At 40.4% G+C, this 23992-nt stretch overlaps 1 protein-coding gene across 2 annotated transcripts in view; it reads left to right on the forward strand.

The window, feature by feature from the left end:
- The window catches only part of GARRE1 (granule associated Rac and RHOG effector 1), a 79099-nt gene that overhangs the window by 42534 nt on the left and 12573 nt on the right, over positions 1–23992 (forward strand). For both annotated transcript variants that reach the window (XM_063111626.1, XM_063111627.1), the window contains exons 3-9: positions 10340–10549; positions 13064–13204; positions 13418–13513; positions 13611–13772; positions 14722–14880; positions 17280–17377; positions 23602–23727. In XM_063111626.1, coding sequence (XP_062967696.1) covers positions 10340–10549; positions 13064–13204; positions 13418–13513; positions 13611–13772; positions 14722–14880; positions 17280–17377; positions 23602–23727 — 992 coding nt within the window. The remainder of the gene's footprint in view (positions 1–10339; positions 10550–13063; positions 13205–13417; positions 13514–13610; positions 13773–14721; positions 14881–17279; positions 17378–23601; positions 23728–23992) is intronic.

Consider the following 23992-nt stretch of genomic DNA (forward strand, 5'->3'; position numbering starts at 1 on the left):
AAGGTTGCTGGGGAACTGTGTAAAGGAGGGATCATTCTTTCCCCACCCAAATCCCACTGATCAGTCTCAGCATCACTGAAATTGAGACAAACAGGTGATCATGTCTTCTGATGTGATGCAGTAAGAACCACACAGCACCCCTGTAATATATTCTTGTACGTCCTTCCCTTTCCCCCTCAAAAAACAAAACTCTGAAATAGTCTAATCAAGCTTCTAGAGCAAATTCCCAGTCTACTGGAAATATGGGGTCTAATGGAACAAGCTATGCAACACAAAGCAATCAGACAACTTAAGAATGTGGCGTATTCTATAGTCAGTTGACCTGATTGATCAACAAATTAGCATGACAAACAATTAGGGAGAAGTGACTATTCTAGACTAAAAGACAGGTAAGAGATATAACAACCAAATAAAATTACCTTTTTGGCATTGAGATTCAAGCCATATGTAAAAAGACATTTTTAAAGATAATTTGGGAAGTTTGAACATGTACTAGGTCTTGGTTGATTGGGATTTGCTTCAAAAAAAAAAAATGGGGAAGAGGGGTGAGGATAGATGGAAAAAGCATGGCAAAATGTTGGTAGGATCTAAGCTTTTTGATGAGTATGTGGAGCTTATTATGCTCTGCTTTTATATGTGTTTGGACATTTTCCAAGTTTGAAAAAAGGCAGCGAGAAACTTATGAATGCATGATAGGAGTAAGGTATCAGAGTACCCAATAAATAATTCCATTTCATGGAGAGATTTGTGCATGTGAAGTGGTCTTCTAACAGAGAGGGGGGTATTATTGAGTAGTTAGAAAACCCGATATATAGGAATGAAGAGAAAAGCAGGTGCTCTTTAGAAAAATGAAAATAAAAGTGAACCAAGAGAGAAGAGGGGAGCAGAGAAAAGACACCTCTGAAGGCAGGACCTCAACAACAGGTGGGAGCTAAGGAAAGAATGATGTGTTTCTAATTTTGGTGACTAGTGATTGAATGGCAATGTTGCTTTCTTTTAGGAGAATATATATGAAAATTCAGAGTTGCTAAAAAGGCCCGAGTGAATGTATGGGAAAAATTAGGTTTGGTGGGCAAATTAGAAGGAAACAAATAGAATTCATGGAATATAATTTTAGGTAGAACTAGCTTTCCTGAATTAATTTTTATGGTTGCTGGTCAGCTTGGGAGATTTCACAGGATTGAATAATAGCCTGTTCTGGCAGCCTGCCTCTTAATCTGAGTGTTAGGTGGCATTTGCCTTAAATCCTTCTGGGACCAGCATATGCAAGGGTTGTGTGTCCTCTGTGTCTGGTACCTCTCTGCTCCCTCAGGCCATTCAGTCTACATGCAGAGAGGCTTGTTAGCAGGATCCATCGCTCCATGAGACCATGTTTTCTGCCCTTCCAGCTAATGGCGAAATGTCCAGAGCCGGGAAAGTAGAAATAACCTGATCTGGAGGAACCTCTGTGAACCTCGCTCACTGTAGGACCCCTTTTGAGTAGGTCCCAGCCACTGGCCTGCTTTCCTCTTCACCCAGCTGTACCACTCATTCTAGATAAAATACAGATGAGCTGGCTGCAAGCACGGCAAAGATGAAGAGGACAATAAAAAGTGCTCCAGGCCTGGTAGGGGAGACAGATAAATAAATAGACAGTGGCACTAAGTGTGATGAGTGTGGTGATGCAGATGGAAAATAGCCTCAAGCCTGACTGTTGATTCTGGTGCAACTTTCGGCTGTTCCTCCTCCCCCATCCGGCTCACTGACAGGACCTGCCCTCATACCAGAACCTCCTACTTAACCTGGAAGAACATTGGAGGAGGGCAGAGCAGAGAGCCTTATAGACCCTGGTAAGAGTGAGAAGATGCTGCTAGTTGCCTCCTATGTCCAATCTCCCATTCTTTCTTAGTAACAAACTCTAGTTTTGTTTTTTTAGGCTTATTGTGCCTGGAATAAGAATTATACTTCCTAGTCTCTCTTATAGCTTGGAGTGGTCACTTGAATAATATCCAACCCATGAAGATGTAACTAAAGTACTGTTATTGGATGAGACTACCTGGAAGTCTTGTAGGGAAAGGGATGCTCCCTCCTCTTTTCTCAGTTTTTTACTGTCTGGAATGCAGGTAGAGTGGCTGAAATTCATTTAGCCATTTAGACCTATGAAGTAAGTTAAGAGTGGAAGCCTTGTGAGGATGCAGAGCAGAAAAATGGAAACTGAGTTCCTCATGATGCCCTGGAGTCTCTATTCCCAAAACATTCCACTTCTGGGAAATGACCAATGAACATGTGTAGATGTGCAGGAGACATGTACAAAGATGTTTACTGCAGCATTGTTTGTAACAGTGACATTGGGAAATCACCTAAATGACCGTTTTAGCTCTGGCCTGCCCCTGAATTTGTTTTACCTTAGAAAAAAGTAAACATCGCTCTTATTTAAGTCACTGTATGTTTTTTTGTTTTGTTTTGTTTGTTATGTGTAGATAAACTTAATCCTAATTGAGTGGAAACAGGAAGACCAATTAAGAGGCTGTTATAGTAATCCAAGCAAGAGATGATAGTAGCTTGGAATGGAATGGTAGCAGAGGAGGTGACTAGAAGTGTTACCTAATCAAATGGAGTTTGTTTGCCTGTGTCCCGTGGAAAGCCAATCACTGAAGCACGTGCCTTTATAGTAGAGAAAAAAAGGTTTATTTATAAGATAGCCATATGAGATTTTGTATCTCAGATCTGCCTTGCGTACTAGAGAGATAGTGTTTTTATGGGGAAGTGGCCAGGGGTGGGGCAAGGATCTGCACAGGTGCAACCTGTCTGCATGATTCTGCAGGTTCAGAAAATGGCAGTATCTTCAGACATTTGCTCAGGCTCTTTAAAGAGGTCTGTGGGCTCAACTAGCCTAGCCCTGTTTGTATTGGGCCAACCTAACTCCAGCTATCCTGAAAAACACCCTTACGCACACAACTTCTGTGCCGAGAGTGTTATCTTAAAAGGCAGATATAAAGAAGCAGAATGAGAGGTTAGTTATGGAATTTTCCTGAAAAAATGAGCAATTTATTTTTTATTTATTTATTTATTTATTTTTTAAAGATGACCAGTAAGGGGATCTTAACCCTTGACTTGGTGTTGTCAGCACCACGCTCACCCAGTGAGCAAACCGGCCATCCGTATATGGGATCCGAACCCGTGGCCTTGGTGTTATCAGCACCGCACTCTCCCAAGTGAACCACAGGCCGGCCCCAAAATGAGCAATTTAAACGGAGTAAATTTCAACTGAAAGCCATAGTTACAGAAGCAGTTATATTTTTTCTATTGTGGTAAAAGATATGTGTACATATATAAATATATGTACATATAAATATATATAAAACATAATTTTCCATTTTAACCATTTTTAAGCGTACAGTTCAGTAGCTTTAAGTACATTGAAATTGCATGCAATCATCACCATTATCCATTTCCAGCGCTTTATTTTCCCAAACTGAAATTCTGCAACCGTTAAACGTAAGTCCTGGTTCCCCTTTCCCCCAGTCCTTAGCAACTACCATTCTACTTTCTGTCTTTATGAATTTGTTCTAGGAACCTCACATAAATGGAATCATAGAATATTTGTCCTTTTGGGACTGCTTTATTTCATTTAGCATAATGTCTTTAAGGCTCATCCTTGTTGTATATGTGCAGAAATTCCTTCCTTTTTAAGGCTGATTAATATTTCAGCAGTTGTATTTTTTATTTATTTATTTTTTTGGCAGCTGGCTGGTAAGGGGATCCGAACCCTTGACCTTGGTATAATCAGTACCACGCTCTAAACAAGTGAACTAACTGGCCAGCCCCAGCAGTTGTATTTTGAATGTAGCATTGTGGCTAGTGTTTGTGTGTGTCTGAGAGGGAGAGAGAGTCAAAGATGACTCCAAGGTTTATGTCATGAGCACCTGGGACACCCACTAGTAGTGCTGTTCACCGAGTTGGGGATCACTGGGGGAAAAGTATGCTAGAATAATAGCTCTGTGATACCTATTAGACATCCAGTGGGTGATTTTGAGTAGATAGTTGGACATACAAATCTGGAATTCAGGGCTGAGGTCCAGAACTTGGGGACCATCAGTCAGTAGATAGTATTTAAAGCTAGAAAACTGGATGCGGTCATCAAGGACGTGAGTGTACCTAGAGAATGAGTGAGTCCTGGGGCACTCCAGCATTTAGAGGTCAGGAAGCAGCCAAGGAATCTGAAACAGGAACACCTGCAGAGTGAGGAAGAAAATGAAGCAAGTGCAGTGCCCTGGACACCAAGGAAAGCAAGTGTTTTGAGAAGGAGGGAGAAGCCCACCATCTCCTGCTGCTGAGAGGAGGTGAGGCCTTCTCCCCTCCTCATCCCAAGACTTTCCACAGTTATCACCAGTTGGAACCCCATATGGATAAAACTGGCTGGGAGTGTCCCTGACAGATGGGGGTAGTGATCCCTGTTTCACTGAGGTAACATGAGACATCTGGTACGAAGTCACCTGGCACACAGAGGTCTCCCTCCTAAGTGATGTGTCATAATGAGGATAATGTTCATGGAGACCACTGTCCACTTGTGAATTCCCTGTTTGTCTTTATAATCAGCTTATCAACTGAGGTACTTTAGTATTCTTGATGGAAGTAACAAAAATAATTTCCTGAACTCTAATGGGCTCCTAGGCCATATCATGTCTGGGTGACTTAAATATATTTTTATCTCTGCCTTATATAAACCCAAATGTAAGTTTGTTTGTTTATGGAGAAAAGTTGCATTTTGAATGGGAAAAATTACTCAAGAACAGTCCTTTGTCTACCTTAATTAATGTGGACTTAGTTACCATGAGTGGCCTTTCACTTTTTCCCAGAATAATATTTTATAATTATTCTCATTAGTTAAGATTTATAGCAATGTAGCTGAAATATAAAATTTCCTATGTGTGTTGGCATGGTAATAAATATTTTATACATTTTATTATTTTTTTTATTTTGGGGGGAGGCTGGCCAGTATGGGGATCCGAACCCTTGACCTTGGTATTACAAGGCTGTGCTCTAACCAGCTGAACTAACTAGTTGGCCCTCATACATTTTATTTGAGAAAGCAAGCTATAAAACAATATACAGCATCATTTGGTTTTTGCAGAAAACATCTATAGGTACAAATATCTATTTAGGAATATTTAGTACTATTTGTTTATTCAGCTGATCTTTTTTCTCCCCAATTTATTTATGGTGAATATATATATTACTGATATAAAAGGTTTTGTGCACCATAGTGCTTAGCCCCTGAAGTAGGAGCTTAGAAACTATCTCTGCTGTTATTTTCACCAGTAGTAAAGCAGCATGTCCAGGGGGCAGAAGGTAATCTTGTCTGAATTATCAGCATTCTTCCACCACTCTTGGGCAAGTGCTAGCTTTCTCCTAGTTCTTTCTCCTATACACAGCAAAACAGCTTCTCTCTGTTCTGGTTTAATGCTGACTGCAAAGAAGTTTTTGTTGTTTGTTAGTTTTTTACTTGTTAGATTCAGTAAGCTTGGTTTTCACATTTTTATACTGTAATATAATCTTCGTAAGCATTTTCTGTAGTCTAGGCATGGTCTTCTGTATTCTCTATTTCTCTGGAGACACATTTAGGTCTTTGTATCACATTTTGGTCTGTTGGTTAGGTTATTATGTAATGACTCTGGAATTATCATGAGAACAAAAGAGACCTCATTAAGAGCAAGGAGGAGAATTGGAACAAAATGTAATGCTTAAGGTATAAGTAAATATTGAAGAGAAAGAAATGATTGAATGGCTTTGGAATTTCTAATAAAAGCAGCCAGTCTGGATCAACTTTATTTCACTCACTCTAGACTTTTAAGCTAATTAGAAATAAGTATATAGGGGCTGGCCCGTGGCTCACTTGGGAGAGTGTGGTGCTGATAACACCAAGTCAAGAGTTAAGATCCCCTTACCAGTCATCTTTAAAAAAAAAAAAAAGAAATAAGTATATATATGACTGTTTTACTTGTTCTTCACTCTGCAGAAATATGAGAAAAGATGAACTGTTGAGTGAAGATGAGCAGAAAAAAGAACATAGTGAGAAATTACTTGTATTGATGTGAAAATCACAAGGTGTTTTGAGAGATGGGGTGGACTTGACACTCCACAATTCCAGCCGCATGCTAGTATTAAGAGCTAAATCAGCCCTTTAGCCTAAAAGAGGAATAACTAAAACTAAATTTTGAAATATTCTAAATTTTAAAATATTTGAAAGGTGGAGTTAACATGTAGGTTGATCCTCAACAACTATGGTGGTATAGAAGGCGTGGCCTTTTGGTGCTTAAAATAGGATAACCTTAAATTTAAATCTGTTTTACAATCTGAATAAAATATGAAAGTCAACAAAAAGAAAAGGTATTCTGGTGATATCCATGAAAACAGCACTCTTAACAGTAGATATGGTATGTACGTATACAAGGGAATGGGAAGGTAAAGGTGTATTCTTCTCCTCTACCATCAGAGACTCACAGAAAACAGGATTCCATTTCAGCAGATTCCCTGATGTTTGTCTGTAATCCAGGGTTCCTTCTTCTCTTCTTAGTATTTATCCACTATTGTGCCTATATCCTGGATCTTGCCATAGGGATATAGATCTGCCTGGTAGTTAGGAACACAGCTTTTGGAGTCAAACAGACCCAGCATTAGATCCCCACTTACTAACCTGCTTGACATTGAGCAAGTTTCTTTATTTCTATAAGCCTCAGTGTTGTCATTTGTAAAATGAGTGAATTGCTCACACCCCACAAGGTTGCATCGCTGCACATAAAGTGCTTGGTATAGGTTCAATACTCAATAAATGGTAGCTGTTGATAGAACTTCTTTGACATTTTAACTTAAATGTCTGTCTTTCACCACTTCACTCATCCATTCCCCAGTTTACCACATCTGTTCTGCAACCTTCCTGAACCCCACAGTCTAGGAGACTTTCTCCATCTGAAGGATAAAATAGCTGTCCACGACCCTGGGGTTACACTCTTCCAAATTATGTCAGAAAGGCCCCCAAATACTGGCCCATTCCTGGTGGAGTCTGTTACAGGAAGGGAGCTGGGCTAAGATGAGATAAGAGGCAGCCTGGAGGTTGAGCTCTGTCCTCTCTCAAGAGAAGATTGTTTATTTGTTACTCTAGGTGAACTTTTAGAGCAAATATTCAGTGAAACAGCTGTTTCCAAGGTCCAGGGTAACCACTGGTTTGGTTGGTCTTAATGAATTGCTTACAACACAAGTATTTTCTCACAGTCATAATTTAGGTTGATGCTCCATGCATCATGGGTAGGAGGAGGGAGATGCACAGTAGCTGAGCTTTTGTTCTCATCGTTCCTTATTTATAGGGAAGAAACTTTGAAATGACTCATGCAAAGTCAAATGTATAATAAATGGTGGAGATAGCATTCTGACAACACCTTTTAAAACTGTCCATCATCTCTTCCCCACTTATTCCTATAGCAGCATTCTGCCCCTTCCACCATTCTACCACTCTACAACAAGTGGATCCTCCCTAGCCTCTATCCTACCATAGGGGTGGGTGTGTGACCCAGACCAGGATTGTCCAAATAGTGTCCTATTCTGGACTTGGGGACTCTACCTCAGGCCTTCCGAACCATTTGTTAGAATTTTTCTTTTACAAGGGGGAGTAGTAACTCTCTCTTTTCCCTTGGTCATTTCCTCAGAGAGCCTTTTCCTTATCACCCTGGTATTCATTCTCTAACAGCATCTGACTTTGTGTATCTATTTAATGCTTTGTTTGGCCTCTGTTCCTCCCCTCCACCCATTAGATTGTAACCCTCATGAGGGCAGGGATTTGCTCATTCTTTCTTGTAGTATCCTCACACTTTTTGTGCTTTGTACATATTAGGCATTCACATATTTGTTGGAAGAATGAATGACTCGGCTGTATCCGTCAGAAGCTGTGAGAATGTGATGCCAGAACACATGGTGTGCGGCATTTTCACTTTCCTCTTCTCCTCCCCCTTTCCCATAGCCTGCCAAGATGCTGAGGAAGGAGGGGGAGGAAGAATTTGTGTTTCTGAGGAGCCCACTCCACTCCTCCTCCCTGTGTTTGCATGTGTGAAGCTTCAGGCTACCCTAAACCTACACCAGTTAAGGTTGAGTTTCTGTCATGTGCCTGGTCTCAGTGCTGCCAGCCCACAGCTGTTTCCAGCTGTTTAGAGTCTGTTGAAGGCAGTGGGGCATACCATACTGGTTAAGTGTATAGACACTTGAATCAAGTGATTACTCTGCCACATCCAGTTTGTGGCCCCTTGACAAAGTTTCATAGCCTTTCTATGCCTCGGTTTTATTGTCTGTAAAATGGGGATGACCTCATAGAGTTGTTCCTGGGATTAAATGAGATAACCCATGTGAAATCTTTAGCATAGATCAAGTACATGCTGGGTGCTCAGTTAAAATTGGCTGTTAATTACCAGTCAGCTGCCAAAACCAAACCAAAACAAAAATAAATAAATAGGCTGTTATTATGTGTAGTACTAAATAAATGCTGTTTATTCTATTCATGTCACATGGCTCTAACTGGATTCCTGTGTCTGCTACCTGTGTGCCCCTCACCCTGTTCAACCTATCACAGATCAGTGATGGGGAAGTGCTTTGAGGGAGGTGTGAGGGGAAACCCAGGAGATTTGGATGAGGGTTCAGCCTGTGATTCTTGTTGTTCACTACAGAGGGAGGGAGCTATGGTGTGAGATTTGTGTGAGGTTTTGTTTGTTTGCTTTTTTGTTTAGTTTGGTCCTGGTGATTTCCACAGGAGAAGAAATTTAGAGAGAGTAAGTGTTACCATGGGAGCTGTCCTGCCCCTCTTTCTCTAGGAAGCAGAGCTCTGACCACTGGGGATGGAGAGAGTGTGTGGTAAAGGGCAGCATCTGACTTGTGTGCTGGCAGGTGAGAGATCCAAGGTTGAGTCTTATTTTGGGCTGCCAAGGGACAGGACTGGGCTGTAGCATGGGCACTGCAATAGATTTTAATTCCTTGTAAAAGGCAGTGGAAACAGTTACCCACCTTCACCACCTCCCCGAGGCAGTGCACTGAGGGCTGGTAACAAAGTGGGCCCTCTCAGGTTTGCTCCTACTAGTCAGATGAATTGCAAACTCAATAAAGTAATTTTTTGTAAGTAATCTACTATGTAAGCCAATTAAGTATAAAATACCTTCCACAAAAAAATTTAATATTATGGAACATGATAAAAGCATTGCTAAAGATTTTTGCTGATATTGTCAAACTTGGTGTGGGCAAAATAACTCTAAGAGATTAGAATAAAAAGGTCAATAACCTGGAAGGTCTTTGCTCAAGTTGCTTTGAAAGTGGTAAATTCTTGTTGTACGTATGAGAAAGAGAAATAGGAAATCATAGAGAGCACATTGTAGCTACAGTTAATTCAAGAAAGAAAACAAGGAGCAACAAACAGTGTCAGAGAATTTCTTTAGCCAATGCCAGAAGGTCACCAGGTTGGGTTGGCTGGTTAGCTCAGTTGGTTAGAGCATAGCCTTATAACACCAAGGTCCGGGGTTCGGATCCCTATACCGGCTAGCCACAAAAAAACAAAACAACCAGAAGGTTGCCTAATAAATGCACATTGGTATCTTAAAGTGTTTTTGGTGCACAGTATTTTTAGTATGTATATTACTATAATTACATATTAATACTATATATTAATACAGTATTATGTACATAGTATTTCTAAAAATGAGTTTCCTACTTGGCCTATTAACCAGCCAACTACTAATATGTGTTGCGTTAGTGGGGTTTCTACTGTAATAATGAATGGAATTGTCCGATATGTTTTGTTGACTCCTAGAAGACTGGGCTGTCAGCTTTGTTTCGTAAGACTGGAAGACTATGTTACAACTGTTACTAAAATAACTAGTATCTTTTGATACTAACTGACCATTCAGATTTTTAATCATGTGGTTTTTACTTTGCCTTCTGAATACTATGTGGACATAATTAGAATTGTGGATTGCTCTGGTTCAGCTGGAGCTCAAAGACAACCAGAGTTGGTGTGAGCCAGACTTCAGATGAGGGGAGTGGAGAACAAGAGTTGGGGGAAGACTTAGTGGGAAGTTGGAAGACCCATTTGAATCCAGGGCCTTGCCTATTTGATTGAAATATTTTGACTTCTAAGCATCAGGCACCTAGGTCCAAACATTAGACCAAAGGCATATCCTTCTAAAGCATGGTAACTTTTTAAACATTGTATGATTTCAGATTTCCAGTAAATTGTTGCCTTCTACTCAAAAGTGGATAGTTGAGAATTTATTACACTAATCCAGCAGCAACCTGCAACCTAAAAATCCTTGTTTTCTTGTTTTCACAGGTGTTGGGGCGATGTTTCTTGACAGTTGTGCAAGTGCATTTCCAGTTTTTGACACATGCTTTACAGAAGGTCCAGCCAGTGGCTCACTCTTGCTTTGCTGAGGTCGTTGTGCCAGAAAAGAAGAATAACAGCAATGGCGGTGGCTTATCTGGCATAGGCCACACACCCGAACTGGAGGAAGCTGTGCGATCATGGAGGGGGGCTGCCGAGGTAACCCTGACTTTGGGGAATTGGTGCCCTGGGTTCAAATAAGAGAGGCTCCAGAGGGCCTTTGCCTCTTGGTTCTCAAAAGAGCCATTTCGTTTAGAAATGTGAGTTTTAAACTGTTAGTATGAGCTAGTTCATTCATTAAGAGTGCATGTCTTTGTGAATGCCCACTTTGTGGCAGGCATGCTCCAGGCACTGGGATGACAGCCTCTACTCACAGCCTACTGGGAAAAAGGACTTACAAAAACAGGTTTAAGGAGGCTGTGAAGGGGATGTGTGAGAGCCCAGAGGAAGGACCTTGTCTCTGAATGGGAGTGGTGAGGAAAGCTTCTAGAAAGAGGGACCAGAGAGAAAAGGCTAGTCCTAAGTCTGGGAAGACAGGATGGAGCTGGCTGGGGAGGGTAAGTGGTCACCAGGCAGCTAGGTAGGCAAGCAAGAGTGTCTGGCAGACAGATGGAATGGCAGGCCCCAAAGCCACAACCACACCACAGTGAAAGCTCAGTGAACACAGGAAACTTTGTTTTTTATGGCCAAATCATTCTCTTTAGAAGTGCTTGGCATCCTTGTAGCTTTTTTAATTCTTTAAGATTCTTAACTGGTCTAACTCTGCCCAGATCCTCATTTGTCATTTGCCTTGCATGGGATTTGAGCACTTCTCCAGTATTGCTTTATTGGACTTCATTAAGTCTTTCATCTTTCGAAAGATTGGCTGTTTCCCAGCACAGCAGATATATTTATAAAATCCAGCCATCAGCAAGAGCTAGAGCAAAGGGTTGGTTCCACTCGTGGGTAGAGATAGCATTGATAGCATTAGTGTGGGATGGTATGGCATGGTGATCAGGGATGGGGGAGTGAACATGCTCATTAGTGAAGATTCTCCTTTTGTGGTGACTTCTGCTTTTCCATACAACCTCTTGACTGAGGGGATCTGCCACAATGGTGGGCCACAGGTACTCACTGAGCCTCTTCCATGGGGCATTCCAGCCTAGAATGGGATTCCTTCTTTAGTCACTCTGTATGACATTCTCTATTTCTTTTCCACAACCAGAAGAATTTAAACTTAAATATAAGCCAAACAAAAATAGCTCTTAAAAAAAAAAAGTCTTTCTTTGGGCCGAGCCCGTGGCGCACTCGGGAGAGTGCGGTGCTCGGAGCGCAGTGACTGCGCTCCCGCCGCGGGTTCGGATCCTATATAGGAATGGCCGGTGCACTCACTGGCTGAGTGCCGGTCACGAAAAAGACAAAAAAAAAAAAAAAAAAAAGTCTTTCTTTGGGAGGCTTCTCCTGTAATCAGTGACAGCACATTTCTTGTAGGCACGAATACTCTTTTGTTTCTAGTAAAAGAAAGAAAAAATAAACCTTCCAAGTTGAGGCTTAAACTTACTGCTCCATTTTATAGCGTAAACATAATTTATAGTTAAAGAATAGTATATTGATTTGTTATATAATGTCTAGTTTGAATCATTATGTAATTAAATTGGTATTTTATTTTAAGTTTTAGAAATCTCCTTTAATCACATTTTTTAAATATGATTTTTCACATTTTAAGACTGTACAGTCTCTAATTTTTCTTTTTTCTTTTCTTTTCTTTTCTTTTTTTTTTTTTTTTGGTGGCTGGCTGGTATGAGGATCCAAACCCTTGACTTTGGTGTTATCAACACTGCACTCTAACGAACTAAGCTAACTGGCCAGCCCTAATTTTCTTACTCTTTCAATTTTATACTGTTCTGCTGCATTCTTGTAGTTTCTTTTGAATTTTCATTCATTTTCTTTGTCCTGTTTGCTTATTTGTTTTGGAACATGGCACTCAAAAAGTTTCAGATTTTGGAGCACTTTGGATTTCAGACTTTTGGATTTGGGATGCTCAACCTGTATATATTTTTCTATATTCTCTTCTAGTCCAGTATATTTGCATTTCATTATACCATGACACAGATTATTTCTCCTTGGTTTTCTGTCTTTCTTATGTATTCTTTATAAATATGTAATGACTTAACAATAAGTATTTAGTCTTTCTGTGCAGATTTCAAAAGCTCTGTTTTTCCATTAGTGTTCCAATGTATGTTTTTTCCTGTTCTGTATTGGTGTAGCTTTTTACTTCAATGTATGGAAACACCCAATTATGTACGTTCTTTCTTTTTTTATTCTGGAAACTCTAATTGCCAATATTCTGGGTTATCTGTCTTTTTAAATCAGGGAAATAAAAAAGTGTGTTATATATATGTTCTTTTTATACATATATCTAAAAAACAAAAACAGGTAGGTAAGTGTTTTTTCTAGGTTTCCTAAAATAAGCTAGTATATTGGGTTTGCTTTCAAGATGGCTAATTTAGGCTTTCAAAATTTCGGGCTGCTCACTTCATAATACAAAGAATCCAGAACCTCTGGTTTAAATCTAATGCTTAGATAGTTTCTTGCTTTATTTTAGTTGTGGGGCTTTTGTCGTTTGTTGTTGTCTTAAATTTGCTAGTAGCTATAGCATTCTCTTTTTCCTACCGATCACTATTTATGTTGCAGGCGACATCTAGACTAAGAGAAAGAGGCTGTGATGGCCGCCTGGCAGGAATTGAAGTTCAACAGCTCTTTTGTTCGCAAAGTGCAGCAATTCCTGAGCACCAGCTAAAAGAACTGAACATAAAAATTGACAGTGCTTTGCAAGTAAGTTTAGAACTGGCATACTGATATCCAAGGAATAGAAATGAGAGAGGGAATTAAAGTTGTGATATTGAACCAATTATAATGGGTAATAAAATAGTACTTGGCCTTAAGTCTTTTAATAGCTATAGAAATTTTAAATTTATATTTTCATTGGACTTTGTCATGTTATAATCTGCTATGTAATCTTGATTCTTGAAAATAATTAATTTGCAGGCATATAAAATAGCCTTGGAAAGCTTAGGTCACTGTGAATATGCAATGAAAGCTGGCTTCCACCTGAATCCAAAGGCAATTGAAGCAAGTTTGCAGGTACACTTTTCTTTCTGGTAGCTTTTGGGAGCTGTAGGAACTGTTTATGCAAATGAGCTGTGGATCATCTGTCCTCTCCCATCCAAACCTATTCCAGGGCTGCTGCAGCGAGGCGGAAGCCCAGCAGACGGGGCGGAGGCAGACACCCCCGCAGCCCATGCAGTGTGAGCTTCCCACCGTCCCTGTGCAGATAGGATCACACTTCCTGAAGGGTGTCTCCTTTAACGAGTCGGCCGCGGACAATCTGAAACTTAAGACGGTAGCTTTACATGGGGTTGCAACACCTGAGTGTGAACTTGAAAATAGAATTCTTAAGGGAAACTTAAGAGCTTTTGAAGAACGGGGATTAAAAAACAAAACAGAAGTCAAAGAAAGAGGCGCTGACCTTCCTCAGTAAACTGGCATCTAAAAGCTGACCTGTGGTGAATTTTTTAAGGAGACATTTGCCAAGAAAGTTTTTATTTATAGTTTTATTCAAATGTTTCATATAAAGCGTTTGAAAGTACACTATAAACTATTGTTTATGATTAGTGTTTCTCAGTGGACTCTTGTGAATGAAGTAAAAGGGGAAGTCTTGTCATAATATTGCAGTAATAGCAATCATTTTGGGGAGCTTCATGTATGCCAGGCATTGTGCCAAATGCTTTACATGCATTGTCTCACTCAGTGCTTACCTATGAGGTGGATACTGCCCTCTTCCCCATTTGACAGGTAGGTCAACTGAGGCCCAAGATGACACAGATAGAAAGTAGTAGAGCTGGAATTTGAGCTTATGTAGTCTTTTTCCAGAGCGTGCATACCTGAGCACATACATTGATAAAACTTTATTTTATCCAAAGTAAAGTTAAGGTTTTCATTGGTATTTACTTTTACCAGATGATTTTGTTTCCTTATTAGGGATTCAGAATTTCAAAATTTCTCAATCAATTTGTATTAGTATATTGTTAAATAGTACTGTATTTTGTGCTAGTATAGAAACCACATATGTATATTAACGCGTGTGTATCTATATCTAGCTGTTCACTCTACAGGATTGAGAAAATCTCTGAGGGTGACACGTTAATTATTACTTAAGAAACTCAAATGACATGATTTGAGTGTACTTAAAATGTTTTTCTCTCGAAGATTGTGTAAATGCATTACTACACATTTTGAAACCTTGCATGGTTTTATCATGAAGTGTTAACTCTCTTCTTATCAATCTGTAGCATACGATGTTACAGCTGATCAAGGAAGCAGGCTGCTATAATGGAATCACACCCAGGGATGATTTTCCTGTGACTGAAGTACTGAACCAGGTTTGCCCATCCACATGGCGGGGTGCCTGCAAGACTGCTGTGCAACTACTGTTTGGCCAAGCTGGCCTGGTGAGTTAAATGTATGTGAGGGAGGAGAGAGAGAGAATAGAGATAGCTGATTCAAGCACGTGATGATGTGGTAGAGGCACTAGTGTGAAAATACTGTATAATTTAAAAAGTTATTCAGTGCTACCGAATTTAGACCAGATAGAAAAAGTAAAGGAAGAGTAGCATTAAAAAGTCTTTTTTGTGGGGCTGGCCGGTTAGCTCAATTGGTTAGAGCGTGGTGTTGTAACACCAAGGTCAAGTGTTCAGGTCCCTGTACTGGCTAGCTTCAAAAAGAAAAGCTTTTTTTTTTTTTTTTCCTTTTCCTTTTCCTTTTCCAGATTGATAATATGTATTTTCAAGGCACCTAGTTGCAAAATGATGATGTAGGTTTTCTTCATTTTAAGGAAACCATTACATTAGTAACAATTTGACGGGCCCCTTGATCTGGCCTGACTACTCGAGCTACAAGTAGATATATTTCTGTTGCTCAAACATGTCAAGCTTCTTCCTGTTTTAAGCCTTTGCACTTGCTGCCCCTTTTATGTGGAAATACTCTTCTCTCTGATCTTCATGTGGCTCATTTCTTCTCATCTTCCTGGTGTCAGTTTCAATATCACCTCCTCGAAGAGACCTCCCTTGACCACACTGGTATAAGTAGTGCCCCCAAACCATCATTTTGTATCCCAGCTCTCTGTTAATCTCCTTTGTAGTAATAAAATAACAACATCAGTTCAAAAATAATGATTTGGTCTTTTCACCTTTCAGAGAAAAAGAAAAAACCTTTTGCCAAAGTTGGGTGAGTTTCAGGAGATCAACATCTGAAATCACCATTTAGCTTTTTGTTTGGCACCATTGACCCATATAACCTTACATACTTGATTCCACTTTCTAGTAAATGACTTTCTGAAAAAATATAGCATTTCAGTCAGAGGCTAGTGGAAGCAGTTAGAGATTAAGAAAAGTAACGAACTCGGGCCGAACCCGTGGCGCACTCGGGAGAGTACGGCGCTGGGAGCGGCGACGCTCCCACCGCGGGTTCGGATCCTATATAGGAATGGCCAGTGCACTCACTGGCTGAGTGCCGGTCACGAAAAAGACAAAAAAAAAGAAAGAAAGAAAGAAAGAAAATTAACGAACTGTTTTTTAGTCAATTCCTACTTTATTCATGAAAAGAGCTATTGGGGGCATACTGTCCTTTGTTTCATGTGGGTGAGGTCCCAGGTAGCCCAGCCATGGGTGGTGCTGCTTTGTAGAGGGCCAGTTGAGGGCCTGTTCAGACTGGTAAGTTACATTTCCTTTAGGATGTTTTCCTCAGTGTAGGAGCCCCCAAGAGAAGTAATAAACTGGAGATGCCCTGCTAAAGTATGGAAGAGCCCACTGCCTTTAGGAGGATGATCTATATTCCCAAAGACCATTTAGCTGAAACTAGGAGAACCATAGCAATGATTTCTCCAGAAAGGAGTGTGCAAAATAAGGCAGAAGGACACACAGATTGTTTTGAGAAAACATTGTAGGCTTAAAAAACAGTCCCATTTTATTCAGAGAGCAGAAACTTCTTCCTAGTTCTCTACTCCTTGATTTCAGGGCACCTTTGTGTGTGACTGACAAAGAACCTTTACATTATGGTTCTGGGGATGGGAGGAGAGAGGAAACACCTGTCTGGTCCAACAATGACTGTTCCTTGGACAGGAAGCCTTCTCTGAAGGACATTGTAGACCAGCTGCGGGAACTCTGTTTACATAAATGGAAATCAGCTTCATTGGAGGCTGAGTTTGGAATCATGATAAGCAACTCTGTATGTCTTTACCCTTCTGAAATACAGATTTGGTTTAAGTGTTATGATTATTGTCTTGACATTCTTTTATTAGAAAATACATTCATGACTTTGTCAAACTCTTTAGATTACATAGGATACTATCTCCTCTGTGTAGTATTAAAGACCCTCCTCCAAATAAGAGGAAATCATTGAAAGAAGGTTTGGTTCTTTGTCTTGAAGTAGTTCTATTTTGATTGATGGTTAGGACAAAATAATCTTTAAAAAAATTTCATCCACTTCTGGTTTGTATTCAGTCAAATGGGCTTTTCTGAAGCATTGGTTTGACTTTTAATAATATTTTAACTTCTTTCAAGTGCACAGAGTAAAAAATACTAGGATAAAGGAAACAAAGTAGAGGTACTTGCAAAGTTCAATAAATCCCACACCCAGAATTTGATTTCTCTTTATTGAAGTGTTATTATATTTAGTCATCTTTATTACTTGCTGTTGTCTTCATGGGGCCCCTGACTAGCCTTAGCATAACTGCACTTCCAGGGGAATAGTTCTTGCTGGAGTCACTTAATATCGATAGGCTCATGTATTGAATTTATTTGTGATCCTTTTTTTTCCTGAAAGCTGGTTGTTGTTTTTGTTTCTCTCTTAGGTGGTAGTCGACACAGCACAGATAGAAAACAAAGAAGCCTATGCCCCCCAAATTAGTTTAGAAGGCTCCAGAATTGTGGTTCAAGTCCCATCCACATGGTAATGTGATTCTTACATTAACAGAAGCCTAAGCTGTAATTGAAGTTTGCACATCTTTGTTTTTTTTGCTTTTTTGTTTTTATTTTTTTAATTGATTTTTATTATTATTATTGTTGCTTTTGGAAGCTTGTACATCTTTGAAACAATTGTTTTATTTTGAACAAACCCCATGCTAGCTGACATGACAGGTCTTGGTACTTGTGCGAGTTTATGGGCAGCAGTGGTGTGTTAGTGGCATGTGTCACGATTATTGGTCTGTAATGAGGAAGCCTAGATGTCTGAAAAATAGTCTCATTGACTGTAATGTAACTAAAGTGTTATATGCTCTTGGATCACAATAAGCAGTATTATCTTTTCTTTATTACTGAGTCCATAGCTTTTAAACATGGTATATCATTTTCTCTAAGTCACCCAGTGTTTCTCTAAAGGTAAGTAGAGAACATAGAATTCCTTCTTCTCCTTTGTCTATTCCAACTGCAACCCTGATCATCTTGCACTCGTGTCATTACACACCCAGTATCACTGCAAATCTGGGGACAAACTGAGCCATTTTTAGTTATTTAAGTATAAGTTTAATTTTTAAAAATTTATTAATTTTTTTTTTTTTTTTTTTTTTTTTGTCTTTTTCGTGACCGGCACTCAACCAGTGAGTGCAGCGGTCATTCCCATATAGGATCCGAACCCGCGGCGGGAGCGTCGCTGTGCTCCCAGTGCTGCACTCTCCTGAGTGCGCCACGGGCTCGGCCCTATTAATTTGTTTTAAAAAAGCTCCAACAGGGCTGGCTGATTAGCTCAGTTGGTTAGGGTGCAGCCTTGTAACACCAAGGTCAAGGATTTGGTTCCCTGTACCAGCCAGCTGCCAAAAAATAAAAAAATTAAAAAAGCTTCAACAAATCAATAAGAAAATGGGCAAGGGATCTGAACAGGTAAGTCAGAAAGGAAGATGTGGTCAGCAAATTGATGATGAAAACTTATAACCTCACCTAATAATCAAACAAAGGCAAAGTAAAGAAACAATATGATGCCATTTTGCCCAGAATATTTGTAAATTGTTTTAGAATAACAATAATAAATATTGTGACAATACTGGTTTGGGCCAGACCACACAAATAGGCAAAGGGGTTGTGGAATGGAAAATAAACACACAGGCTTACTGAAGGTCAATTTAGTATATTAAAAGCCTAAAATAAGGGATATGGTCTCAGCAATTCCACATTTCCACCTGTAGGGATTTATTTTTGCAGTGTGCATACAGATTGAGCAATAAGGATTAGCATCATAGCTTTGTTAAACAGAAAAAATTAAACATATATGGAAGACATTTGCTATTAAAATTGTAATCTGGATGAATATTTATAGAGAAAATATTTAAATCATTTAAGTAGGAAGAGATAGAGATATTAAGGAACAAAGGCTCTGTTGGTACCTGTATGGAGTAAAGTGGTAGTTGAATAATACATACTATTAAACCTTTTATTGTTGAAATGTGAGAGTACAACGGTAGATTCTTCCAAAAGTATTTAGAATCTGCTGAGTATTAAGTAAGGGTCGGCAGTTCACTTTGTGTCCCAAAACCTCCCTTCTTTGAGTACCCCCTACCAAAATTTAAATTTGATTGTTCAGATGGTATACCGTGTCCTGAAACTAATGGTAATTTTTATACATATCTTCATTCCTATAAACAATATATTAAAAGCTCACTTTTCTGTAAGATTTTTGTGTTCCTGAATTCTTAATTCATTTTTCCAATTCCTCATTGAAAAATATTAAACTGATTAATTAGGGTTCTCATTTTGAAGAAAACAATTTGAACTTTTGTTTTGGATATTTGGGAAAATATAAACAGTTACTACTAAAATGGTTAAAACAGTTCAGTTTACTTCCAAAACTCTTTCTGTGTGGTTGATTTCTTTTGTAATTGATTGCACGTCCATGAAAAAGACCTTGTAGAGTATGATTCCTTACAGAGGCTCCATCTGCTGACTGCTTTTGGTAATAATGCAAACTTTTAGTGTTTATTTCTTTCAAATTACAAAATATGTGCTTTTTGAGAAAAACACAAACAGAAGTGATTGCTTTACTCCACCTTTGGAAAAATGATTTTGTTAGCAAAGCAAGTCAAGAATTTATTATATGCTTTGCTTTTAGTGTGCAGCTGCCAGGTACAGTTTTTTCTAAAGTAATACCTTATATTTTTTAACTGTCATATTTTTTGTATTTAAGCTTTTTTCCAATAAATATTTACTGAATACCTACTATATGCCAGACACTGTTCTGGGCTCTGGAAGGTTAATCATGAGCAAGACCTACAGGGTACCCCCATAGAACTGACTTTGTAATGGATAGGGGGAGGAGATATCTAATAAGTATAAGAGATAAGTTCAAACACTGGCAGGTATATGAAGGAAGTAAGAGTAGACTGAAGTTATATAATAGAAAATTATTGGTGTAGAGATGGGAGGAGACTTTTAGGTAGGGAGGTTAGTCAGGAAGGGCCTCTTTGAGGATATGACATTGGATTTGAGAGGAGCTTGCCATACTGAGAGCAGATGGGGAAAGCATTCCCAGGCAGAAGTAACAGCAAATCCAAAGGCCTAAGGAGTGAACTGGCATGGATGGAGATGTGGTGATGGTGACGAAGAGGGGGATTGTAGAAGTCAAGACTTTCAGAGGCCTTGAGGGGATTGGGTTTTTATCTAAGAACAGGTAGAGGATTTTAAGCAAGTCTTGGTTATTTGTCAACAGAACAGGTTTAATCTTTTAAGGGCATTTTATTGATCAGCTCTTAAGACTGATGAATAAAATAAAAATGCCAATTTGTTGACTTTTCAGAAAGAGAAATAATTATCACCAGGAACTGTAGTACCCCATTCTGCATGACAAGCAGATGCTCTCCTAGTGGGCAAACATATGACAAGCCAAATCACAACCTGAAGTCAGCATGGGAGCACAGGGCAAGTGTGTCTTGATAATCAGTAATTCCAGGCTGAAAGAACTGGCTGCACTGAACCTTGGCCAGGTTCATCAGCCAAGATTCTCTCCCTGGAGTTCAAGGTCTGGTTGGGCACTGGCAGAGCATGTCTTGTTGCTCGCGTTTTCCTATGTTCCTGAGGCTGGCCAGCTCTCATCCTCACAGATATATTTCTTCTCAAGCCAAACTCATGTTGGGGAGTACTGTTATCTCCTTAGGGTGGCTTCACAAGTTTTGGTTTTACCATTTAACTCCTAGAGTGTCGAGGAACTGGCAGACAGTGTCTTCCTGGTGGACCTGTGTGGCTCAGACAACATTCCCCCTCAGAAAGGGCCTCTCAGTGGAGGTGCCCTGAGTAGACAGTGGAGACCTGAATGGTGAAAAGCAGTTGGCCAGACAAAGATTTTGGTAAAGATGGTCCAGGCAAAGGCAGCAGCAAGACAAAGATCCTGAGATGTGGGCAAACCTATTCAGAGAACAAGACAAGGCCTTATGGCCAGGACAAGGTGGAGGGCCAGGACGCAAAGGGCCTTGAGGGCTGTAGTGAGGGGTTTAGATTTTATTCCAATCATGATGGGGATTAGAGGGTTTAAGCAAGGGAGTGATGTGATATGATTTGCACTATAGGACTTCACTCTGGCTGCTGTGTGAAGGATGGGCTTTGCAGGAACAGGAGTAGAGAAAAAGAAACCAGATGGGAACTTGGTTCTGAGACACAGGAGGTGGTAGTTTCTTGAAATAGAGTGGTAATAAGAGAGGTGGTGAGAAGTGCTTGGATTCAGAATATGTTTGGAAGAAGAGCTGTCAGGATTTGATGATGGATTGGATATAGGATAAGAGGAAACTAGAGATGACTTGTAGGTTTTGGCATAGACAGCTGTGTCATCTACTTATTGGAGAAGTCTGTAGGAATCAGAGTGGCTTTTGATGGGGAGAAAGGGAATCAAGTGTGTGATCAGATTACCTTTGAGATGCTTATCAGGTGTACAAGAAGAGATGTCAAGTACACAGTTGGGTATATGAGAATGGAGTAAGGTCTCTGCTGGCTCTGGAGTAAGGTCTCAGCTAGCAAAGGAAATTTGAGAGTGTAGGGATGGTCTATAAAACTGCAGGACCAGATGCAATACCCTAGGGAGAAAGAAGAAAGGCCTGAAGCACTCCACCATACAGAAGCGTTAGGGGAGAAGAGCAGGAGGAGTCAGCAGAGGAGAACAAGAAGGAGTTGCCAGTGAGATAGGAGGAAAATTGAGCAAGTGTGGTGCCACCAAAGCCAAAGAAGACTGTTTCCAGGAGGAAAGAAACAGTACAAAATGTTGCTGAGAAATTAACTGACCCTTGACTTTGGCAAGATCTAAGTTGTTTGATAAGAGCAATTTCAGTGGAGTTAGGAGATGAAAGGCCGATCAGAGAGGAAAATAGGAGGTAAGGAAGAGGAGGAGATGATGCGTTTTGCTAAGGGAAGTGAAGAAATGAGGCAGTATCTGGAGAGGAATGTGGGGCTAAGGATGAATGGTGAGGCTGGTTCGTTTGCCATAGGGAATATCACAGGGGAGCAGTGGGGTGAGTACATGATCCTTGGGAAAGCAAGAGGGTAGCATCCAGCACTCAGGTGGAGGGCTAGCCTGTGGCAAGAGCAGGGCACGTCCTGTGCTTGGACAGGAGGGAAGGCAGGATGTGTGAACACACATGCAGGTGAGCTGCAGGTGAGAATTAGTGGTAAGGGGAGATAAAGTAGATGTCATCTGCTCATGTGTATTTTCCCAATTTAGTGAGAGTTGAGTTAGAAAAGAATGGGAGAGGTGACAGGGATATCAGAGCTTTGAGGAGAGGATGATATAATTATCTTGGAAAGGGGTAAAATTAATTATAGGAAGGCCATGTTTGTTGGTTGCTTGAGATTTGTGTTGAGTCCAGGTGGTGGACCGTGAGGGTTTTTTCCCCTCCATTGATTCTCAATTTCTTAGGTACAGGTGTGAAGTGCTGTAGGGGAAAGGAGGAACAGGAGTGTTATTGAGAAGAGTTTGCAAAGGAGTAGATATTGTGCCAAACTATGGAATCTCTTCAGGACAGAGAGGAAAGTCAGGGCCAGACCAGATGTTGGACAATGAGAGGGCATTAGGGCCCCTGCAAGGTGGCTGTCTTCAGCGAGTCCTTCTCTTCCTACTAAACAGACTCCAAACAGATATCTAAAAGGAAAACCGTTTTTCTCATACTTGGACAATACTTCTGACACCAAATGTGTGGGTTTTTCACACCAAGCAATTCAATTTTCTGCAGACACTGGGTATTCTACAATTTAGTTCTGACACTAACTACCCAGAGTTAGCACAAACAGGTTAAGGGCTCAGTTCCACAATTCTGCTCCCTACTTCAGACACCAATCACAAATCCCAGGTTGTCATCTGTACTTCTGACCAACCGGATATAAATTGGGAGTTCCTGTAACCCCCTCCTCAGGTTTGAAAGTTTGCTATAATGGCTCACAGAACTCAGAGAAATGTTTACTGGTTTATTGTAAAGGATATTACCACAGATACAATGAACAGCCAGATGAAGAAGTACATAGGGCGAGGAACGTAGGAAGGGGTATGGAGCTTCCATGCCCTCTCCAGGTGTGCCCCCCTCTCAATACCTTGATGTGTTCAACCTGGAAGCTCTCTGAACCCCATAGTTTAGGGACTTTTATGGAAGCTTAATCATGTAGGCATGATTAACTCAGTTTAGAGCTCTCCCTGGAGGATGGGGGTTGGGTGGGGCTGAAAGTCCCAAGCTTCTAATCATGGATTGGTCTTTCTGGTGACCAGCCCGCATCCTGAAGCTATCCAGGAGCCCATAAGAGTCATTTCATTAGAACAAAAGATACTTTTATCATTCAGGAAATTCCAAGGAATTTAGGAGCTTTGTGTCAGGGACCAAGGTCGAAGACCAAATATCAGAACAAAACATGTTCCTAGCACCCCTGTCACTCAAGAAATTGCAAGGGTTTTAGGAATTCTATGTCAGGAACTGTTGGCAGAGACCAAATACATATTTTTTATTATGTCACAAGACCCCAGGCCCTTTGCTTCCTCCTCCTTTTGTGGAGCAGCGAGCTCCAGTGTTAGCCCTATCATTCTCTAAATGTTCTTATAATTATTGAATTTTTATTAGGTGCCAAAAGGACATAAAAGTTGTAACCACTTCTACGAGGCCTACTTGAAACATCCTTGCAGAGAAGTGTCGCCAAGACTAATGCAGCCTGGTTTGTGCCTAGGTGCCTGAAAGAGGACCCTGCTACCATGTCCCTGCTGCAGAGAAGCCTTGATCCGGAGAAGACCTTGGGTCTGGTGGACGTGCTCTACACAGCTGTGCTCGACCTAAACCGCTGGAGGGCAGGGAGGTTGGTGTCCTCACCACTCACTTGAATTGGCTGTGTGAGTGGTTTACATTTAGGTCCACACCCAGTGACTTCATATAATTTCATGTGTGCTTATGTTACCAATAGTATGTCGGTCAATAAGGCAAGAAAGAGAACTTTGTGGTAACTTTTTTTCTTTTTTGGCAGCTGGCGGGTACAGGGATTGAATCCTGGGCCTTGGGGTTATCAGCATCATGCTCTAACCAACTGAGCTATCTGGCCAGCTCTGGTAATTTTATTATTTTGG

Source organism: Cynocephalus volans, chromosome 10, assembly GCF_027409185.1.
Source record: "Cynocephalus volans isolate mCynVol1 chromosome 10, mCynVol1.pri, whole genome shotgun sequence".
NCBI classification, from domain to species: domain Eukaryota; kingdom Metazoa; phylum Chordata; class Mammalia; order Dermoptera; family Cynocephalidae; genus Cynocephalus; species Cynocephalus volans.